This window comes from Oncorhynchus kisutch, linkage group LG10, assembly GCF_002021735.2.
Source record: "Oncorhynchus kisutch isolate 150728-3 linkage group LG10, Okis_V2, whole genome shotgun sequence".
NCBI classification, from domain to species: Eukaryota; Metazoa; Chordata; class Actinopteri; order Salmoniformes; family Salmonidae; genus Oncorhynchus; species Oncorhynchus kisutch.
The window spans coordinates 61203340-61225380 of record NC_034183.2 but is presented as its reverse complement, the minus strand read 5'-3'; the positions used below and the strand labels follow the sequence as shown (position 1 = coordinate 61225380).

The following is a 22041-nucleotide window of genomic DNA, read 5'->3' as shown; positions in this document are numbered from 1 at the left end:
CCGTGGTCAAACTATCAACATTATACCGTATTGTCAGTGTAGTGGCGCATATAAATTGAAACATGGATTTGAGAGGGATAGCATGAACGCAGTTCTGAATCGACGTCATTCACGTAGCCTTGGCGTGCCTGCAGGCAAATAACATGGAGTCGAGCGTGTGGTCTGCAAGCGGGTTCATGGAAAGAATGTAGCACCGATGTGACAAAATTATAGCAACACACTCTACATGCATTCATGGACTGAGGATATCCGTAGCTTTGTTCCATATGAAGCATGGAGAACGGTGCGTAAACAACTAATTTCCTCAGACCTCAAGCCAGGCCGTTTTCCGTGAGTACATAATAACGGGCGTTATTACATTCTAAACATTTTTTCACATATTTATATAATGCTTGCTACATCCATCCACAATGCCCTTGCAGGTAGATAGCATTTTTTTCCCACCTTGATGTGTTAGCTACTTGCATTTTCGTTTATTTTTAGCTAACACGCGAGACAGGGCCTGAATAAAAGTATACTTTTGTACGTGGCCATTTGGGAAATATGTTATATTCTCACAATATCACCAGACATTGTGAAAATGGGTCAGACATTCCCAAAATTGCAGTGGGCTGAACCTGTGACGCCACTGCGCGATGCTTGTTACCATCCCTTGCGTTTACGATTTGTCAAATGCATCAAGGTCTTGGTGTGATATTGTGGCTCACTGACAATGTAGCATTTGAAGCAGAAAATCAAGTGGCCAACCCAGACCCCCAAATTAGTGACATGATTTTCCAATGACTTTAAATTGGTTGTTTTGTGTGCATCAGAACACCTTTTATGGAGTGCTGCTTATCTCTCTGTTATGACAGTATTATGGAAGTGTGTATGTGTGTGTGTGTGTGTGTGTTGTTTGTGTATATGAAAACAGTGGAAGAGAACACCACACAATGTAGACTGTAGTGGTCAGTAGTGGGACGCCATACTGTGCTCTGGGGACCATGGAGCCAGAGGGGGACTCTCTTTCTCCCAGGGATTCCTTCACCTCAGTGAGCAGCTATGGGCCACCACCCTCATTCTCAGCACAGGACACCGCAACACACAACCTCCTAAATCGCACCTTACAGGTAAAGATAATCCTTTCATGGTCGACCACCACATTCTGCATTTGCTGAAACATAGGCTTTTACATAAGTGAAAATCACAGACTTCAGAATCAATGTCAGTTGCATTCAGTATGCTGCCTCTTGCTGTGAGATTGCATCAATGTCATCAACAGGTTTCAGACGAGCTCACCTTCAGTGGGAGCCCATGGTCCAGTGGTGACAATGGGGACTTTGAGAGGACCGGAGGCCCCTTATCCCAGGTGGAATCAGGGAGGAGTGCACAGAGGAGCATCAGGCCCTCAGCCTTTCCCTCCTCCCTGACATGGGACTCTGACTCTGAGAAAGAGACACTAGACGGTAGTTACCACACTGGTTTATTACTGAGCTTTGTATGAACACAATATGAATCATTCTATTGCATTTTTAAGTGTGTCCCATCTATGTCAGTGGTGTAGTTTATGGGCTTTCCTAAATGTGATGCTATCTGTTAAACTTGTTGCTATCACCCACAGCTATAGTTGTTGACACTTCCGGGAATGTTTCAATGTTCCTCCATCTGCTTGTAGTCAGAACTGTGTCTCTTACTAGGAATGACTACTGTAAATCTTTGCCTGTGAATTTACCTGTGGGTGGCCGACATGTGAAGTGACATTCCTGTTGTTTTGTGGTTTGCGCTGTCTGTCAGAGGAGGAGCTACAGCACTTTTCTAACCCTCATGGTCTGGCCGCTCACAGCCCAGGATCCCCCTCCTCTGGACTCAGGTGAGATGGAGGAATAGAAGGGCAGCCAGCAGGAAGATAGTTACAGTTGAAGTCGGAAGTTTACATACACCTTAACCAAATACATTTAAACTCAGATTTTCACAATTCCTGACATTCAAACCTAGTAAAACTTCCCTGTCTTAGGTCAGTTAGGATCACCACTTTATTTTAAGAATTGGAATGTCAGAATAATAGTAGAAAGAAGGATTTATTTAAGCTTTTATGTCTTTCATCACATTCCCAGTGGGTCAGAAGTGTACATACACTCAATTAGTATTTGGTAGCATAGTCTTTAAATTGTCTAACTTGGGTCAAACGTTTTGGGTAGCCTTCCACAAGCTTCCCACAATAAGTTGGGGGGATTTTGGACCATTCTTCCTGACAGAGCTGGTGTAACTGAGTCATGTTTTTAGGCCTCCTTGCTTGCACAGTTCTGCCCACAAATTTTCTATAGGATTGAGGTCAGGGCTTTGTGATGGCCACTCCAATACCTTGACTTTGTTGTCCTTAAGCCATTGTTGTCCAGACCCCAGTATGCTTGGGGTCATTGTCCATATGGAAGACCCATTTGTGACCAAGCTTTAACTTCCTGACTAATGTCTTGAGATGTTGCTTCAATATATCCACATCATTTTATTTCCTCATGATTACATTTATTTTGTGAAGTGCACCAGTCCTTCCTGCAGCAAAGCACCCCCACAACATGATGCTGCCACGGTTGGGATGATGTTCTTCGGCTTGCAAGCCTCCCCCTTTTTCCTCCAAACATTACGATGGTCAATATGCCCAAACAATAGAGGTCGACCGATTAATCGGAATGGCCGATTAATTAGGGCCGATTTCAAGTTTTCATAACAATCGGACGATTATTATTATTTTTTTTTAAATTTGACACCTTTATTTAATCTTTATTTAACTAGGCAAGTCAGTTAAGAACAAATTCTTATTTTCAATGACGACCTAGGAACGGTGGGTTAACTGCCTCGTTCAGGGGCAGAACGACAGATTTTCACCTTGTCAGCTCGGGGGATCCAATCTTGCAACCTTACAGTTCACTAGTCCTTGTGCAACTCCACAAGGAGACTGCCTGTTATGTTATAAAAACAATCAATCAATCTTGAACACTATTTAACTACACATTGTTGATGATATTACTAGATATTATCTAGCGTGTCCTGCGTTGCATATAATCTGACTGAGCATACAAGCATACAAGTATCTAACTATCTGACTGAGCGGTGGTAGGCAGAAGTAGGCACGTAAACATTAATTCAAACAGCACTTTCGTGCGTTTTGCCAGCAGCTCTTCGTTGTGCGTCAAGCATTGCGCTGTTTATGACTTCAAGCCTATCAACTCTCGAGATGAGGCTGGTGTAACCGAAGTGAAATGGCTAGCTGGTTAGCGCGCGCTAATAGCGTTTCAAACGTCACTCGCTCTGAGCCTGTGGTTGTATCCCTTGCTCTGCATGGGTAATGCTGCTTCGAGGGTGGCTGTTGTCGGTGTGTTCCTGGTTCGAGCCCAGGTAGGGGCGAGGAGAGGGACGGAAGCTATACTGTTACACTGGCAATACTAAAGTGCCTATAAGAACATCCAGTAGTCAAAGGTTAATGAAATACAAATGGTATAGAGGGAAATAGTCCTATAATTCCTATAATAACTACAACCTAAAACTTCTTACCTGGCAATATTGAAGACTCATGTTAAAAGGAACCACCAGATTTCATATGTTCTGAGCAAGGAACTTAAACATTAGCTTTCTTACATGGCACTTTTACTTTCTTCTCCAACACTTTGTTTTTGCATTATTTAAACCAAATTGAACATGTTTCATTATTTATTTGAGGCTAAATAGATTTTATTGATGTATTATATTAAGTTAAAATAAGTGTTCATTCAGTATTGTTGTAATTGTCATTATTACAAATAAAAATCTTTTAAAAATCAGCCGATTAATCGGTATCGGCCTTTTTAGTCCTCCAATAATCGGTATCGGCGCTGAAAAATCATAATCGGTCGACCTCTACCAAACAGTTCTATTTTTGTTTCAGTAGACCAGAGGACATTTCTCCAAAAAGTACGATCTTTGTCCCCATGTGCAGTTGCAAATCGTAGTCTGGCTTTTTTATGGCGGTTTTGGAGCAGTGGCTTCTTCCTTGCTGAGCGGCCTTTCAGGGTATGTCGATATAGGACTTGGTTTACTGTGGATATAGATACTTTTGTACCTGTTTCCTCCAGCATCTTCACAAGGTCCTTTGCTGTTGTTCTGGGATTGATTTGCACTTTTCGCATCAAAGTACCTTCATCTCTAGGAAAGAGAATGCGTCTTCTTCCTGAGCGGTATGACGGCTGTGTGGTCCCATGGTGTTTATACTTGCATACTATTGTTTGTACAGATGAACGTGGTACAGTCAGGCATTTGAAAATTGCTCCCAAGGATGAACCAGACTTGTGGTCTACAATTTTTTTTCTGAGGTCTTGGCTGATTTCTTTTGATTTTCCCATGATGTCAAGCAGAGGCACTGAGTTTGAAGGTAGGCCTTGAAATACATCCACAGGTACACCCCCAATTGACCCAAATTATGTCAATTAGCCTATCAGAAGCTTCTAAAGCCATGACATAATTTTGGGGAATTTTCCAAGCTGTTTAAAGGCATAGTCAACTTAGTGTATGTAAACTTCTGACCCACTGGAATTGTGATACAGTGAATTATAAGTGAAATAATCTGTCTGTGAACAATTGTTGGGAAAATTACTTGTGTCATGCACAAAATAGATGTCCTAACCGACTTTCCAAAACTACAGTTTGTTAACAAGAATGGTGGTTGAAAAACAAGTTTTAATGACTGCAACCTAAGTGTATGTAATCTTCCGACTTCCACTGTATGAGTGATAGGACACGACACTACAAGGCAGACAGACAGTAAACCAGAGAGGTCAAATAAAGTGACAATTGGACACACTAACAGGTTAGGCGGACACATGGTCAGATAGACAGATAGGGACTCATTGCTCTTTCTGACCCACTCATACAACTGTCTCTTTCTGTATAATTTTGTCCAGACCTGACAGTGAGGATCACCAAGCACCTGAACAATTGCAGCACGTACCCACTGAGACAAACCTACTCAGCCATGTGGAGGAGCGGGACCAAGACAAGCCTAACACACACAGAGAGAAGCCAAAAAAGGGCCAACATAGTTCAAAAGAATGTAAGCATGATGGGGAGCAAGGTTAAACACCAGATAAAACATAGTTTATTTTCAAAATAACTCCTTTTCTAATTTCCTTTTGTCTCTTAACCATCCACAGTGGGAGATGACAGAGTCTGGAATATATCGGAGAAAGCTGAACTGTTTCAGTCCAAAGTGACATCAAAGGAGGGGCGCAAAATTGAAGAGGAAAGAGAGGAAGAGGACCTGACAGGGAAGGACAAGGAACCTGAGCGGGATGTGTACACCTTTCCTGGAGACTCAGACACAGAGAGCCCCCCACCAGCACCCTGGGCACACTGCACCTTCATCCAGCGTCGGAAGAAGAAAAGGGCCCTGCTCAGGCCCTTCTCTGGCCAGGGCTCCTGGGAACGCACATCAACAGGAGCTGGGATGAAGGCAAGGGGTGCTTCCTCAAGAGCAAAGAGCTTGGGGCTAGTGAAGGTGAGTGGAGGGGCCTATGACTTTAAGGAGGACTTGGAAAAGGCAACAGAGGAACTGGAGAAGGTAGAAGAGGAAAAGGGTGGTGAAGAAGAAGAAGGAGGAGAGGGAGAGCTTGGTGAAGAGATTTTCACATGTGTGGAATGTAGCATTTACTTCAAGAAGCAGGTCTACCTGCAGGATCACATGCAAGAGCACAGTCAGAGCAGGCCGGGGGCTGGCAGGAGGGAGCGCGGAGTGAAGGGCGCACGATTTCGGTGCGTGGAGTGTGGATGGAACCTGTCAAACAGGCTGGCTCTGGCGGACCACAACAGACAACACCAGGAGTCTCGTCAGAAGATCCTGGAGGAGATTGGGAAGCTGAGTGACAGTGGGAAAGGAGAGACTACGCAGGGTGAGCCGAGCAAGGTGACCAAACCTGCAAGCCCAGTCCTAGAACCATTTGTAGCTCCAGTCACGACTCCAACTCTAGTCCCATTCACAGAGCCAGATCCAGCTCCATTCACAGAGCCAGATCCAGCTCCATTCACAGAGCCAGATCCAGCTCCATTCACAGAGCCAGATCCAGTCCCAGTTCCAGTCCGGGCCCCAGTCAAAGCTCGAGCCAAAAACCCAGTCAAAGCAAAGGTCAAAGGCCCAGCCAATCGTCGCTATCTCTGCCTCAAGTGTGACTTCAGTACACGCACCTCACAGGCATTGGCCAACCACGCCAAGACCCACAACAGAAAACCTACTGGTCTGCAGCGAGCCTCTCCACGCTTTCAGCCAAAGCTCACTCCTATGGAGCCGCCTGTGTCACCTGGATCTGCCTCTGGCCTGACCTCCATCTCTCTCACTTGTCATCAGTGTGCCTTCCAGGCCTCCAGTCAAACTGTTCTAAAGGAGCACCAACACGTGGCTCACCCTGCGCAGACCTCCATCTGTGGGGAAGGGCCTGAAGAGATTAACCGTCCAGGGTCCAGAATTGATGCTTCCTCTCCACCATGTTCTGATAAGCTTTCTAAGCCTGTCTCTCCACCAGAGGGCCAAAGCCAGTCAAAGGCCAGTAAGTCTTCATCTAGTTGGATCTCTGCTATGGAGGACAGTGACACACAGCCCCAACCATCAAACACTGCTACAGCTCCCCAGCGTAGAGAGTTAGCCTTTAAGACCATCGGGAACAAGAGGGCAAATAGGAGAGGGAAGGCGGGGACAGAACTCCTCCGGCCAAATCCCAGACTGGACAGCGGTCCACCTGAGACCGATGATGCACAAAGACAGCGCCAGAGCCCTGACCTGGCAACCGATATGAACCAAAAAGAGACTGAATCACTTGTTGGATCCAAACCGCTCACCAGGGCTCGATCCCTCCGAGGTGAGACTAAGCTGCAGAACCTATCCCCTCAAGCCTTCTCGAATACAGTTGAAAGAAGCCAATACCTTAGACTTTCTTTAGAGTCTCACCTATTAAACTGCTCTCATGCTAATTCTGAGACAAACCTTTCATCATTAATGATCTGATACACTAGAGCAGTGGTTCCCAACTCCAGTCCTCATGTACCCCCAACAGCACACTTTTTTTGTTGTAGCCCCGGACAAAAAACACCTTATAAGGGCCTGATAATTAGTTGACAAGTTGAATCAGGTGTGCTTGTCTGGAGCTCCAATAAACATGTGTACTGTTGGGGGTACTTGTGGACTGGAGTTGGGAACCACTGCACTAGAGAATGGCCACACTATATGCATATCCATAAGCTAAAATATTCTACTGTCCAGAATATTTTGGACTCCTGAGGCTACTCCGAATTCCAATTCAATATTTTCTCTCTTTATTTTCAACTTGGACCTGCATAGTTGGGTAACCTGTGATATTTGTCCTTCAATATTGAAATTATATTCACCTAGAATGCATAACTTGTGCTTCATTCATGTGTACTGTTGGACAGTGCTATCAAATAATATCATAATATCACAAGCCTGCAGATCAGTCACTGGGTTGGCCGTAACTGAAAATGCTCAGCAGTCCCTGCCTGGCCCATAACTGAACCTGGGTTGCCCGTTGCTTCCCTTCCATGCCCTGTGGAAGTGCCTGCCCAGGCCATGCAGCTGAAACTCATTTTCTTAGCTAGCCTGCAGAGTGCCTGGGGCTGACTGAGCAGGCCCAGCTAAGACACACGCTGTCCCCTGTCCTCAATGAGCCCAACCGCTTTGACCCCCAAACTCTCCTCTCTTACCTTGGCCGTTGGGAGGGAGGCAAGGCGATGGGTGAGTGACAGGCTGAGTTGTGAAGTAGCCACCTGGCATGCAGTGATGCATGGCTCCCCTCACCAAATACAATATAGTCAGCCTTATCTTCCTTGCTCTCTCCCCAAATCAATATAAAGGCTCAGTTGCTAGGTGAGTAGATGTCTGTTTCTAATTTCACCTCATTGCATCTTATCACTGTGTTCTTCATGTTGCGTCTGTTTGAATGGCCTCTGTAGTGTTTGTTCCATCGCTGTCCTGAAGGGTCTCTGTATATGATGCCTATTCTTGATGTGCCATTATAGCACGTAGTAAATTGACGTGATATAAAGTTATCTCATCTGCTGTTGAAGATTGTTTGAGCCAGTTACTGACACAGCAAAAACCCAGAGGCACATTGGCTCTCCAGGACTGGGATTGAACACTTCTCTATTATAATACTGTGTACTAAATGGCTGTCTCAGCTCAGCCTCATACTATATCCCTTTCCTTCCTGTGCTAGATGACTCCTCTCTAAAACAACAGAGCCTCACAGCCTCATGCTCTACAGAAGGGAAGCCCGTGAAGGAAGAGGAAGAGGACGGGGAGACAAAGGTTGCTTTTGAAAAGAAGAGTAACAAGGTTTTTGCTGCTGAAAATGACGATGATGATGACAACGATGATCATGACGAAGAAGAGGAAGAGGAGAATATCCGGCGTTTCCTAGAGGAGGGCATATCAGATGAGGATTATGAGGAGATTGATGAGGAAACAGGGACCCTGAAGAGCGTGGAGAGGAAATGCCCCTACTGCCCTGATCGCTTCCACAACGGCATTGGGCTGGCCAATCATGTGAGGGGCCACCTCAACCGAGTGGGCGTCAGCTACAACGTGCGCCACTTCATATCCCCTGAGGAGGTCAATGCCATTGAGAAGAAGTTCTCCTACCAGAAGAAGAAGAAAAAGGGTATCTGGAATCTTTGTTATTACATTGTTAGGACCTTGTCTGGTGTATGATGCGGTATATTTGTAATAAACTATAATGTAACAAAGGAACAAGTATCAGTCAGGGTAGAGGATGTGTACAACTTCCAAGTCGGTCTGTAAACTGCTGACCTTTTATGTGCCCTTCTCTCTCTCCAGTTGCCAACTTTGACCCGGATACGTTCAGTGTGATGCGCTGTGAGTTCTGCAGTGCTGGCTTTGACACCCGGGCTGGCCTGTCCAGCCACGCCAGGGCGCACCTGCGGGACTTTGGGATTACTAACTGGGAGGTGACTGTCTCGCCCATCCATATCCTCCGGGAGCTCTTCTCCAGCCGCCCAGACCTGGTCCTCCCCACAGCCCCCCCACGCAGCCCAGCCTCAGACGAGGAGGAGGAAGACCTGGAGACGGAGGAGGAAGAACCAGGTGGAGGGGAGGGAAGTGAAGAGGCAACAGGTGCAACAGTCTCCAGCCTACTGCCATCGTCGCCTTCTCAGCCTTGGGAGAAAGACCACAGCGTTGGTGAGCCTGAAGGTGTGTGTGTACTGTAGGATGCCTTTTTGAGCTGTGGTTTATGAATACAACACACTGTGGTCTGACTGTGTTATAGGTTGTTGGTAGATTACATGATGGTTGATCAGTGTGAATAAGACTTCCAAAGAAATGTCTCAGTGCTGAATGTGGTAACTCCATGGTAACTACAGTGGCAATGCAATGCACAAGGGATATTGATTGATGAAAACGATTCTGTGCAATAGTTTTGCAACTATTTTGTATTATGGAACTACTCTCCTGATGTGGCACTTTGCCTGTTGGTGTTGTAATATCAGTCCCTAGTTGTGAGACTTGTGTGATGTAGCAGATTTCTTGTCTATGATGAACTGCAGTATTTGGGACAAAGTGTTACTGTAAATCGAGCATATTAGAGGGAGATGTGGTGCTCAGCGCGTTTGTCCCAGCCTCTGCTCGATTAGTCACGCCTTAGTTTAGCGGTGCATGTGTATGGGGGCAAAATGGCTGCTTCCACCTCCCTGCAGACACAAACAATAGCGGAAAAACTGTCTGGCTTTCGCTGCTGGGAGTCGGATGCACCGCAGCTACTGACCGGTGAGTACCACTCACCGTAACGCCGGTGCCCTTTAAACATGAATCGGCTTCATTGTTGCACGTCGCGTCGTAGCCCGTATTGTTTGCTGTACGTCAAAATTGTCTCAAGACACATTATCCATTAAAAAAATCGAATAATATTAGACCATTTAAAATCACTGTCGCGCGCTAAAGGTGAGATAGACAAAGTCAAGGCATTGGCTACAAATGTGTCATTCTTGTCATTGTTCGAGTTGCTTGTATCAGTGTAGCTACGCGCGCAGGAATGTGTTTTGCAACATTTGATGCGGACTGTCATTTTCTGTGTGATATATTTTGTGCGTCTCGGATGACGTTCACTATTTCCAATACTGCAGGATTTCTAAAATTACCTACAGTTCCCAAATCCTCGCCATTTTACTTTCCTTTGATTTCTTGAATGTGGTCGCTCTGGTGTCATTCTTTATGAATGCATTGCTTCATGCTTATAATACAGGAATAACGGACTACAAATCTGTAATCGTATCAAAACTTATTTAGATCTTAAAAATATATTTAAGTGTCACTTTATTAAGTGTCAGGTTACTTGATGTTACTGTAGGCCTACTACTGCTATATAATGAAAACTGAAGTCCGGATTTTGTAACTTTGTTACTTTTAATAGTTTTATCAAACCATGGTATCATTTTGCTGCAGTGATCACATTTTTGATGCTGCAAATAAAGCGAGAAAAATCAAAGGTGTCATTTTGTCTGCGAGCACCCTGAGACGAGATCAACTGACAAGCGCAGAGCCGCCCACCGGACAAAAAGCATTGTCTACTCACGTCGCTTATGATTTACCGTTTTGTCGCAGAAAATGGTAGTTTTGTCTCAGAAATACACAATCGCAATGAAAGGCATGTGTCTGTTACGAAATGTACAACAGCAGGAAAACGAACAGTGTTTTGCCATTATCACAGGTCTACACACTTGAAGAAGTGATTTATTTGACAGACTATGTCTGAAGCGCCAATAATTGATGAGCGCTGCAAATTACAGTTATTTTATTGAATATCGTATTATTATCATTATTAGCTGCTCCATTGTAAAGGTTTTATGTATTTTTTGTTATTCATACAGAAACATAATACATTGTATTATTTTAAAACTATTTAATTTGCCTATGCATACACTATATATACAAAGTATGTGGACACCCCTTCAAGTTAGTGGATTCGGTTATTACAGCCACACACATGTCTGACAGGTGTATAAAACCGAGCCCACAGCCATGCAATCCCCCTACAAACTTTGGCATTAGAATGGCCTTACTGAAGAGCGCAGTGACTTGGCACCGTCATAGGATGCCACCTTTCCAACATGTCAGTTCGTCAAATTTCTGCCCTACTGGAGCTGTCCCGGTCAACTGTAAGTGCTGTTATTGTGAAGTGGAAACGTCTAGGAGCAACGACGGCTCAGCCACGAAGTGGTAGGCCACACAAGCTCACAGAACTGGGACACCAAATGCTGAAGCGCATAGCGCATAAAAAATGTCTGTCCTTGGTTGCAACACTCACTACTAAGTTCCAAACTGCCTCTGGAAGCAATGTCAGCACAAGAACTGTTCTCTGGGAGTTTCATGAAATGGGTTTCCATGGCCGAGTAGCCGCACACAAGCCTAAGATCACCATGCAAAATGCCAATCGTTGGCTGGAGTTTTGTAAAGCTCGCCTCCATTGGACTCTGGAGGAGTGGAAACGCGTTCTCTGGAGTGATGAATCACGCTTCACCATCTGGCAGTCCGACGAACGAATATGGGGTTGGCGGATGCCAGGATAACGCTACCTGCCCCAGTGCATAGTGCCAATTGTAAAGTTTGGTGGAGGAGGAATAATGGTCTGGGGCTTTTTTTCATGGTTCAGGCTAGACCCCTTAGTTCCAGTGAAGGGAAATCTTAACGTTACAGCATACAATGACATTCTAGACAATTCTGTGCTTCCAACTTTGTGGCAACAGTTTGGGTAAGGCCCTTTCCTGTTTCAGCATGACAATGCTCCTGTTCACAAAACGAGGTCCATACAGAAATGGTTTGTCGAGATCGGTGTGGAAGAACTTGACTGGCCTGCACAGAGCCCTGACCTCAGTTGTCCACATACTTTTCGTCATGTTGTGTATTTTCATGCGTTACTAGTTACCAAAATGAGTACTTATGTAATTTTCCTGGTGACATTAGGCTCCATGTTTAATTCACATCCTCACAGGTTAATGACTCTTTAATGAATGACTCATTAATTTGGTTGTGTATTGTGTTTCAGGCGGGGAGGAGGAAGAGCAGATGCCAGCACTGGACAGCTTGACCTCCAGCCCAGGGAGGAAGGGTCTGTTTTCCCTGGACCCAGAGAGCCCCTCCCCGAGGGATGAAGCTGACATCAAGGGTGAGACTGAACAACATGGGGCAAGATGAGATGAGACATAAAGCTCCCCTGTGATCTGGAGGCTTTGTTAGGTGGCAGACAGATGTGGCTGAGGTTACCATAGCCCCTAGCTGAGAATTTTCAACTCCACGATATGTACATCACAGTCAGTCAGTTTTACATGGCAGGAGAGTAAAAATTCCAGCCAGATTAACCTAATGTTTTTTGGCAAACTCCAAGGTCTTCTGAGAATGCTAGTCCTGTGCATAACGACATCCCTGTGTTTTTCGAGACATTACAAGAGCTTGACATGTGCTGAGCACAGTTTTAGCAAGGAAACAAGAACTGATTTGATGAATTGATGCTTAAGCAAAGTGCTACGCATATATTTTATATGAATGGCTTAAATTGATCAAGTTTCACAGTGAATACTTTTGTTTATAGGCTATGTTTTGTGCCAATGAATTGAAGTTGAACATCACCAAATGCGTCAGTTTAATTAAATGTGCAATAAAAAAACATTGTGCCTAGGCTTATTTAATTCAACCGTGGCTGTTGATGTAAGCAATAGGTTGCAAACAGGGCATCCCTGAATCCCCACTGAGCTAAACTTTTTTGGAATTGGCAAGTTCACTTTCTCATCCATAGACGCATCTTAAGTGCAAGAGCACTGTTCAACAGCTCACATCAGCAGGATGGGAGGCCTTGTCATTAGGACAGTCTACCGTCGATTCCTAAAATAATGATTATGATCACACTTCCAAAATTTAAATGTTTTGGGGACACCTTTACATTTGGCTGCCAAGCATGAGTTATCAGTGTAGCCTTTATTGTCTAGACATGATGTTGACATATCTTCACGCTTAGAATAAAACCCTCCAGGCTTCCATCATAAGAGTCAATTGAATGAAAACAAATGAAGAATTAAAGGCTGCAAGTTGTTAAAACGTATACCGTGCAAATTGTCCTCTGGAATAATTCAAATGCTGGTGTATTAATGACATAACCAGCGTCTCTGCTAATACTAGTCCCGTCTGAATAGGGCTATAATGTGACCTTTGTCAAATTGTGCTGCATAATTCACTGTTTTCCAATGGAGTATGAAGTTAGTGACTTCATGCACTGCCACTCGATACTTAAAAATGTTTAATTTTTTAAAACATTTACTTTGTACCTGTGCTTGTCCAGATTGTTATACAGCTGTCCGAGGGAGTTGTATCCGTAGTTTTTGATGACAATTGCATTCTATGCATCTCCTGCCAAAACAAAAACAATCGTCCTTCAACGATGGGGCTGTTCCTTCTTCATTAGCAAACAACGGTGTAGGTCATGTAAAATGCTGTTCATATCAAAAACTACGGATTGCAGCAAACTCATTGCCACTCAACTCCATTGTATCATGGAGTTGAGAATTCTCAGCTACACAGCCTCCTGCTCTTTTTTGTCACCGTCCGTTAATTGAAGTGCTATAAATGATGTAATAATACATACACCAGTGCTGAACTATGACTGAAATAAAATGTGCAAAGGGACATTTTTCCATATTCTGTGTATTTTGCTGTGTGCTGGTCAGCTGCATCTCTTCCCTCTCACTGTTGTCCTCTCTATTATAGTGTCCAACCTGTTAAAGTGTGAGGTGTGCAGTGCCCCCTTCGAGACGAGGCGGGGCCTATCTAGTCACGCCCGTTCCCACCTGCGCCAGCTGGGCATCGGCATGTCAGAGAGCAGCGGGGCACCCATCGACCTCCTCTACCAGATCACCAAGGAGCGTGGTCTGGATGGGCACTTCCCCCCTCCCCTCCCCCGCCCCCCCGTCGCCAAGAAGCCCCTTCCCGTCCTGCCAACCCCACGGAAAGAGGAGAGATATCAAGACACAGACATGGACGAGAAACCCATCCCTCTCTCCATTCCCTCCCCTGTGGCCTCCCCTCCCCCCTCCTCCCTCATCAGGGCCTGCTCCCCTTCTCCTGTGGTGAGGAAGGCCCCCATCTCTTCTCTGCTGCCTGTGTCATCCCCCCTACGCTGTCTGGACCATAAGCCTGGAGGGGTGAAGAGCACCACCTCTAACCTCCCTGCCAAACCCTTCTGGGCTCCACAGGAGACTGATGCCCCACTCAACCTCAGTAAGTGTGTCATTCATCCTCAACTGATTAATGCACAAGTTGTAAAGGTGTCTGAAGTAAAACATTTCCTCATACCCCATTTTCCTCGTCTGTGCAGCATTGGAGGTGGACCCCAACAAGGACATAGTGTGCCAGCTGTGTGGCGCCTGGTTCGAGACGCGGAAGGGCCTGTCCAGCCATGCCCGAGCCCACCTGCGTCACTTTGGGGTGGAGTACTCGGAGTCCAAAGGTTCCCCCATAGACCTCCTCAACCAGCTCATTCACACTGATGACTTCAAGCACAGAGCCAGCGCCCTGCAGCCTGAGGGGCCCCAAGGGCTCAGGGGCCTCACAGCCAGCCTCTCCTCCCCCAAACGCTCCCTCCTCACCACCTCCTCCACACCTCTCCTCTACAAGGTCACTACGATGGGGGGCGGATCTGGGTCCAAAGCTACCTCTTCCTCAGCTTCCTCAATGTTTGGCCCGCCCTCCAAACGTCCCAAGTCCTCCAAATTACAGGTCTTCCGTTTGAGTGGCGGGGAACTCAAGCCCATCCCCCACAGTGAGTGTCTGTCATATGATGGAAACTAAACTCATTCTCCATTCAATGCAATACAGCATCAGTGACTTGTTGATGTACAGTTTCTTGAGGTGCTTATTTTAAGTTGATCTTCATCTCTACTCTCCATCTCTCCTGCAGGTGAACCAGTGAAGGAGATCGGCTGTGAGTTCTGTGGGGAGTACTTTGAAAACCGTAAAGGTCTCTCCAGTCACGCACGTTCCCACCTGCGCCAGATGGGCATCACAGAGTGGACAGTCAACGGTTCCCCCATAGACACCCTGCGAGAGCTGATCACACGTCGAGGTCTACCATGCGCCCTGCCCCTCAAGCCCCTAAAATCTCCCCCTCCATCCCCCGGACCCCCTCGCTCCCCCTTGTCCTCCCCTGCCTCGCCCAGCCTCCTGAGTCGCCTCCCTTTTGCCTTCGCCCACCCACCCAGCCACCAGTCCACAGTGCGTAAGATGGGCTCAGCTCCACCGGCCTCCCCTAGCCTGATAGTCAAGCTGAAGCCTGAGCCTATGCAGCTGGAAGTCACCATGCCAGGAGCGGTGGGGGGAGCAGCGGGATACTCCTCTGAGCCACTGAATTGCAGCTGGAGCAGCTCCGACAATATGCTCCCTCTTAACTTGGGTGAGTCCAAGTTGAAAGACCATCTTGTAATTATTAAGGTAATATCCATACTGAAGTGATGCCTTGTTTTTATTCTCTACTGTCTCTTTTTGCATCTCTCTGTCTCCCCCTCCCTTTGTTCCTCCCACAGTCACAGCCCATGAAGTAGAGCCCACTCGGGACATCCGCTGTGAGTTCTGTGGGGAGTACTTTGAGAACCGTAAAGGTCTCTCCAGCCACGCCCGTTCCCACCTGCGCCAGATGGGCATCACAGAGTGGACAGTCAACGGTTCCCCCATAGACACCCTGAGAGAACTCATGCACAAGAATGGGGGCACCTCGTCCCCAGCCCCGGGGCTGAAGAAGGAGACCAGCCAGGGGTCCAGCCCCACCTGGGAAGGCCTGGTGGGGGGCCTGGGTTACCAGTCGCCCAAGTTCTCCCGCAAATCCCCCCTCAACCTGCTGCACTCTGGCTCCCGGCTTCATAAGCACGGCCTGGGGGCGGTGGGCCTCTCCTCCACCCCTCCCGCCGGGAAGTTTTTTGCGGTGTCCCTGCTGGGTAAAAGACCCATGTCGGAGGAGGGCCGTCCAGTTGAGAGGTCACCATCCCACCCCCAGTCCTTTTCGCCCCTGCCACATGACCTCTCCATCAAAGGGAAGTCCTCTCCAGACAAGAATGCCGGAGGGCACCTGGGTAAGCCATGACCTTACTAAAGATCCTCAGAAGAGTTGCAGTCATCCTTTAACTTGCTGACTGTCTTTTAGTACAGACTCATTGCATTTAGCAGAGAATGACACATATGTTATGTTATATACATTTAATTTTATGAAATATTAATCAAATGTCTCTAACTTAAGCCTAGCTCTGACTGACAACACCCCTCCTTTGCCTTCTCTCACCCCCTGACCCCCTCCCCAGATGCCAGCTGTGAGCTGTGTGGGTTCTACTTTGAGAACCGCAAGGCGCTGGCTAGCCACGCGCGGGCCCACCTGCGGCAGTTTGGCGTGACAGAGTGGTGTGTGAACGGTTCGCCCATCGAGACGCTGAGTGCCTGGATGCGCAGCCGGCCCCACAGGGTGGTGGAGATGCACCGCAGCTACATGCAGGGCTCCAACCGCTCCACCTCCAAGAAGGTCAGGGAGGAATTGATTTATTTAGTAGTTTATCTAATGGTGATAGATGATAGTAAAAGGACTATGCTACTCACAATACTTGCAGTGAGATTTATCTCAAAAGTTCCATTTTTCCAATGTCCATGCGAAGGCAGCAATTATTTATATTGACTTAGAGTAAACAGTGTGACATTGTGCACACAATGCACAATCAAGCTGCAGTATTGCTAAGTCGTTTTTTATTAGTGCCGACCTCGTCCATTTAAGTTGTGGGTTTCGGACCGCTATGAGGTCTGTCGGCACACTGTTAGGGCTGTTTAGACCATTGACATGACAACCCATATCATTAAAGGTCAGGTGAATTGTTTACCATAATGCTTTAGCTCTCTCAAACTAACAACACCTGCCAGGAGATGGGCTTTTAAAGGTCAAAAGATGGAATTGGCCTCAGCCACCACCAGACATTTTGTGATTTAAATGCATCACTCAGATCTGCTATCATGTAGCTCCAACACAAAGATTTTCATATCAGCATATTTCCTCTGTGGGGGACACAACAGGTTTAGGTATTGACTTAATAGTTGCTATGGTAACCAGAGCACCGGGTGACATAGATCCTTCATATTCAGATGAATTATGTTCTAGAAAATAGAGTTGCCCATCCCTCCTGAATTAGCATAGTGTATTTGTGTCACCATTACTCCCTCTGTGATGTGTTGACACACATAAAGACTAGAAGATTACTCTGTCATGTCCTTCTATTAGAGTACATTGAGACAGCTATTTTAATGAGAAGCACTCATCCCTCTCCTTTATGTTGCAGAAAAGCAGCTCGTCTCTCTCCCCATCATCCGACTCTGACCTCCTCCCCCCCATGCCCTCCCAGAAGCATTCCTCCTCCTCCCAGTGGGCGGCTCTGGGGCTGGCCCAGGCCAGACGGGTAGGCCGGGAGCTCACCCTGGCATCACCCCGGGCAGCAGAGGGTGATGCAGGTCTCACTCCCCCCTCCCGACCCAGCCACAGCAGCCACAGTCCCAGCCCCGCCCGACTTTCCAACACCCTTCCTCCCCACACACAGGTGGCCCGCAGCGAGCTCAACGTGCGCCTGCCCAGAGGTGAGTGTGACACACAAACACACACAACTATTCGCCATACACACATACCTGTCCATCTCATGCTCAGCCTGGTGTTCTCTCCTCATGTCCAGGCTTTGAGCGGCGACCTCTTAAACACCCCTCCCACTCAGAGGGAGGAGAGAGGGACAGTGGCACCCCCAAGCCCCCTCGCACCGGCACCATTCCTGCCCTGGTGCCCAAACCCCCTTCCACCCCTCTGGTAAAAGTGGTGGGAAAGATCTACTCCCTCAGGTGCCGGTGAGTTTCTCTGGGGAATTGTGCAGTACTGAACTCATCGGTTAATCTCAAAGTATGCCATATTCCCAATATAGTGCACTCCTTTATAGCCCTGGTCAGAAGTTATGCTCTATTTTGGGAATAGGGAGGCACTTGAGATTTGGAAGTTGTGTGAATGAGTGCTTTTAGTCTGTCGGCCCAGGGGCTATAAAAAAAACGTTTTTTTTAAATGATCCATGTACCGTTCCTGTCTCCCTCCTGTGGTTGTATGATGTGTGAGTACAGTGTGCTCTCTGCCTCTCTCCGCCAGGTTCTGTGAGGTGGAGTTCCAGGGTCCTCTCTCTGTGCAGGAGGACTGGATCCGCCACCTCCAGCAGCACATCCTCAACCTCAACTACAACAAGCCTGCTCCCTCTACCACAGATCCCCCAGCCCAAGACCACAACCCAACCCCAACCTCAACCTCAGTCCCAGCCACTACCTCCAGCTTCACCACAACTCCTGCCCCCACCTCAACCTCACCCTCCATCCACACACACACCACAGCTCCTACTGTTCCCCCTCCTTGCAGCCCCTCTCCTCCCCCAATGGCTGAGTCTGCTCCAATTGTCACTGCCACTCCAATGGCAACAGCCTCAGCAGAGTCCACTCTCACCCCGATCCTGATCCCCACCCTGTCCTTGTAACCCCCAGGTCCATAACAATCCACACATTCTTCTAACCATCTTGTTCTGCCACGTCTTTGCCATGCCCTTTTTCCATCCACTTGTTCCTTCGGCCTCAACACTGGGGACCTGTTGTTGAAGTGTTTAAAGAGAAGCTTTCCCCCAACGAGCTCTCTCAACCCCCAGCCTCTCCTAGGAAGCTCTGCAGATGGTTACAAAGCCCCATTGCCATGGGAACCCAAGCTCTCCTGACCAGAGTGGGTGATTGCAACTGTCTAGGGCTTCGGGGTCTGCTGTTTCTTCTTTGTTTGGGCTTGTTTGAGCTGAATGTTCAGTTTGTAACGTGGACAGTTACACTTCCTGCCGCTCAGTGGTTAACCGAGAGGTTAACTTAAACCATATTGAACTTTGACCTATCTCCCTGCTCTAAACAGTGCTTTACAAAGACCTGATAGGCTCCGCCCATTTATATTTGAAGCACTTAAGAGGAGCACACTCATGGCTCCTGCTTTACTTCCCTCAACAACATTTTAAAAGGAGTTTAAATAATGTTTTTGTATTCATGCCTAGTCTATGGTACAGACTTAAAAAGCCCATTTACATGTTATTTTGATAAGACAATTTTAACGTAGGCAATGTCACCTAGCACTTAACTAAATGCCCCATTGATTAGGGCAGTGATGATGAGGAAAAGGCCCCTTTCAGAGAAAAGGAAGGACCCTGTAGAGGAAGCAGCACCTTGAAGGGATGTCCCATTCACCTTAGTGTTAGGCTGACAGGTGCAGTCACACAATAACTTAATGTTTTCTGAATGTAGTTAAAGGGATAGTTCACCCAAATTACATATTGGTTTCCTGACCCTGTAAGCAGTCTATGGACAAGGTATCACAGCAATCCATGCTGTGGTTTAGTTTCATTGGCACCTTTTCCAAATTTTGTGGCACAAATCCAATTTAAGTAATGGCTATATGATATTAGCATTTTTCTAACATCATGTCCAAATCATTCGGAAAATGTCTAAAAGCACAACAAAGTCACTTATATATAAATGCTGATATCGGTCCCATGGGATTTGTGCCACAAATGCTAAAACGTTAGCATTTGAAAACAGTGCCAGGGAAACTAAACCAGGATTGCTGTCATACCTTATCTATAGACTGTTTACAGGGTAAGGAAACCAATGTGTCATTTGGGTGAACTATCCCTTTTAATGCACTTATTATTTGAGATGACTGTGCCATATTAAATTAGGCTGGTCATTATGTTATTCCATAGTTTGATGTCCCCAACACTGTTTAGCTAACTGCATTTAAGCTCTTGATGAAACTCATCTATTCTTTAGATGAAAGGGTCCATAGAAGTATTGACGGTCACTATTTCAAGTTTCAATGCGGACACACATACAAATGTTGCCATTTCTTTCTTGCCTTGTCAATGAAACCCAAAACCTTGGTTGTTATTTATTATACATTTGAATGTGGTGAACTAGGTTGTTTTTAGGCTCAATTAGAACATTGGAATGTTTGAAATTAGGTCAGTGACACTTTTATCTAAGTGCATAAGCTATGTGTGTTTGTTTGTTTGTGTGTGTGTATTTTTGCACAAGAGGTGCATGTGTAAGTCTTTCAATGACTTTTAAATGCTAGACACAGGTCAACAGTAGCTAACACACAGGACCTCTCTGTAGCTAAAATCTAGCTAATCATGGGATCTGGTCTATTTTTCAGTCTGATCAGGACTTGACTGCATCTGCCATTCTCCTAAGGATGTGCCAAAGAGTGTGTTTACTCCCTGGTCTCGCCTCTGTAAGCTGTTTACATGGGACCTGTTCATAGGGAGGAGCTCTGCACAGCTACGGAGCAACCAAGGCTCCTCATTGGACAAGGGACATGTATCGGTGTACATCTGGATCCAGTGTCTCCCAGTATGTGAACCACAGAGTTGACTGACTGTTGCAGTAACATACATAAGCGGCCTTGGCTTCATGGAACTGTTACACTACTGCATTATTGCACCCAGTACACGGACGCCCACAGAGGCTGCTATCTGTCAGAGCTCTGTGAAGTATTGGTGCCCTTAAATCCAGACGCATTACGTATGGCCTCTGGTGGAACAGCTTCTAAATTGGGGCAACGCTGTCGCTCCAGCGTGTCTTCACATTGCTTCAGGTAAGTGTTTATATTTCCTGCAAAGGAAAGCAATAACTGAAGAGTCCATACAGAAATTAACTTTTCAAGTTTGTTCAAGCATTAAACTATGTCGAAAACATGACTGTTTGACCCTAACAATCCCCCATACCTTTTATGGAATATAGATACGTATATATAACTACATGTACTTATGAAACTGTTGATGCTATTAGAGCTATTAACAGTTCTATTAACAGCTAGTTACAAAACAAATGGATCTTGATTCCTTTTATCGTGATTTAGTTTCAACCTTCTATGACATGTCTTTTTATTGCTCTGTGCATTTGTGTATTTGCAGTCCAGGAGGTGAAACCTTGATGAGTATTTTTTATTTTCTTTGTTAGCTAGTTTCTCCAAGCTGAACATTGGTGCTCATGAGAATGGGATGGTGGGGAGTGACTGAAGACAGGAGAAAATGAGTGATTGTTGTGTCCTAAGATCAGAGGACTCTAAATACTTCAGTCTTTAAAGGGGACCACTTTTGCACGTTCAGATTTTTCTCCACCAGTGAGTGTTCACATCGTGATAGGGTTAGCCTCTGGCAGGTTTGTGACTGTGTTACCGTGTAAGATGAGTTTCCGCTGGTGTTACAACTAAGTCCCCTTTAAGATTGCCTGTGTGTACCCCTCAGCTGGTATGACTGGCTGCAGAGGGTTGGTGTGTGTGTGAATGAGTGTGTGGAGAGCTAAGACCATGATCTGATGATGATAATAAAAATATTGAAGAATTGTACTGTACACAAAGGGTTGAGGTTCATGTGAATCAGCTCCTGAACAAACATTAAATGTGATTTCAAACTCAGCCACTTTTGAATTGAGTCTTCTTAAATGCTTTATCATGTTAATTTAATGTCTGCCCTACAAAAATGCTTTAAAGGGAATGAATGTTGGATAACGCTTTACTAACATGTATTGGGCCAGCAGGAGGAGCTAGAAGACAGGTTCTGTACTCCATAGTCATCCTGGAGAGGCTCTCTATGTTGAATATCAAGAAGTTGCTTTTACAATACAAGATCAACAGAACAGAACAGAAAAAACATCCAATACAGAAACAATTATAAAATAGGTCAAGAAAGAAAATGTTATGTATGATTTGGGACACATTTATCAGGCTTGACTACCCCAATTTATTATGCTGAGATTCTGCACAACTGTCATAATCAATCGGGGGGTGGGGGGGAATTATGTGGAATTAGGTATTTAAAAGACAACAAAACATTAGTGAACTAATTCTTGCTTCCTGAAACCCAGGGAGCCACTTCCTAGATCAATTCCTATTAACC

General features: G+C 46.0%; 1 protein-coding gene across 2 annotated transcripts; it reads left to right on the top strand.

The window, feature by feature from the left end:
- The first annotated feature begins 39 nt into the window (after positions 1-39).
- Positions 40-21560, top strand: LOC109891983 (protein Wiz). 2 transcript variants are annotated; one of them, XM_031834497.1, is made up of 17 exons: positions 40-330; positions 914-1109; positions 1262-1445; positions 1774-1849; positions 4911-5059; positions 5160-6854; positions 8226-8669; positions 8846-9208; positions 12069-12188; positions 13781-14290; positions 14388-14831; positions 14970-15461; positions 15592-16134; positions 16360-16574; positions 17377-17668; positions 17761-17926; positions 18216-21560. In XM_031834497.1, exons 2-17 carry the CDS (start codon positions 984-986, stop codon positions 18589-18591), a joined length of 6195 nt encoding a protein of 2064 aa, XP_031690357.1. In that variant the 5' UTR covers positions 40-330; positions 914-983; the 3' UTR covers positions 18592-21560. The 2 variants fall into 2 exon arrangements, with proteins under 2 accessions (XP_031690357.1, XP_031690356.1); XM_031834496.1 differs by having other exon boundaries at positions 41-330; positions 8846-9220.
- Positions 21561-22041: the final 481 nt, after the last annotated feature.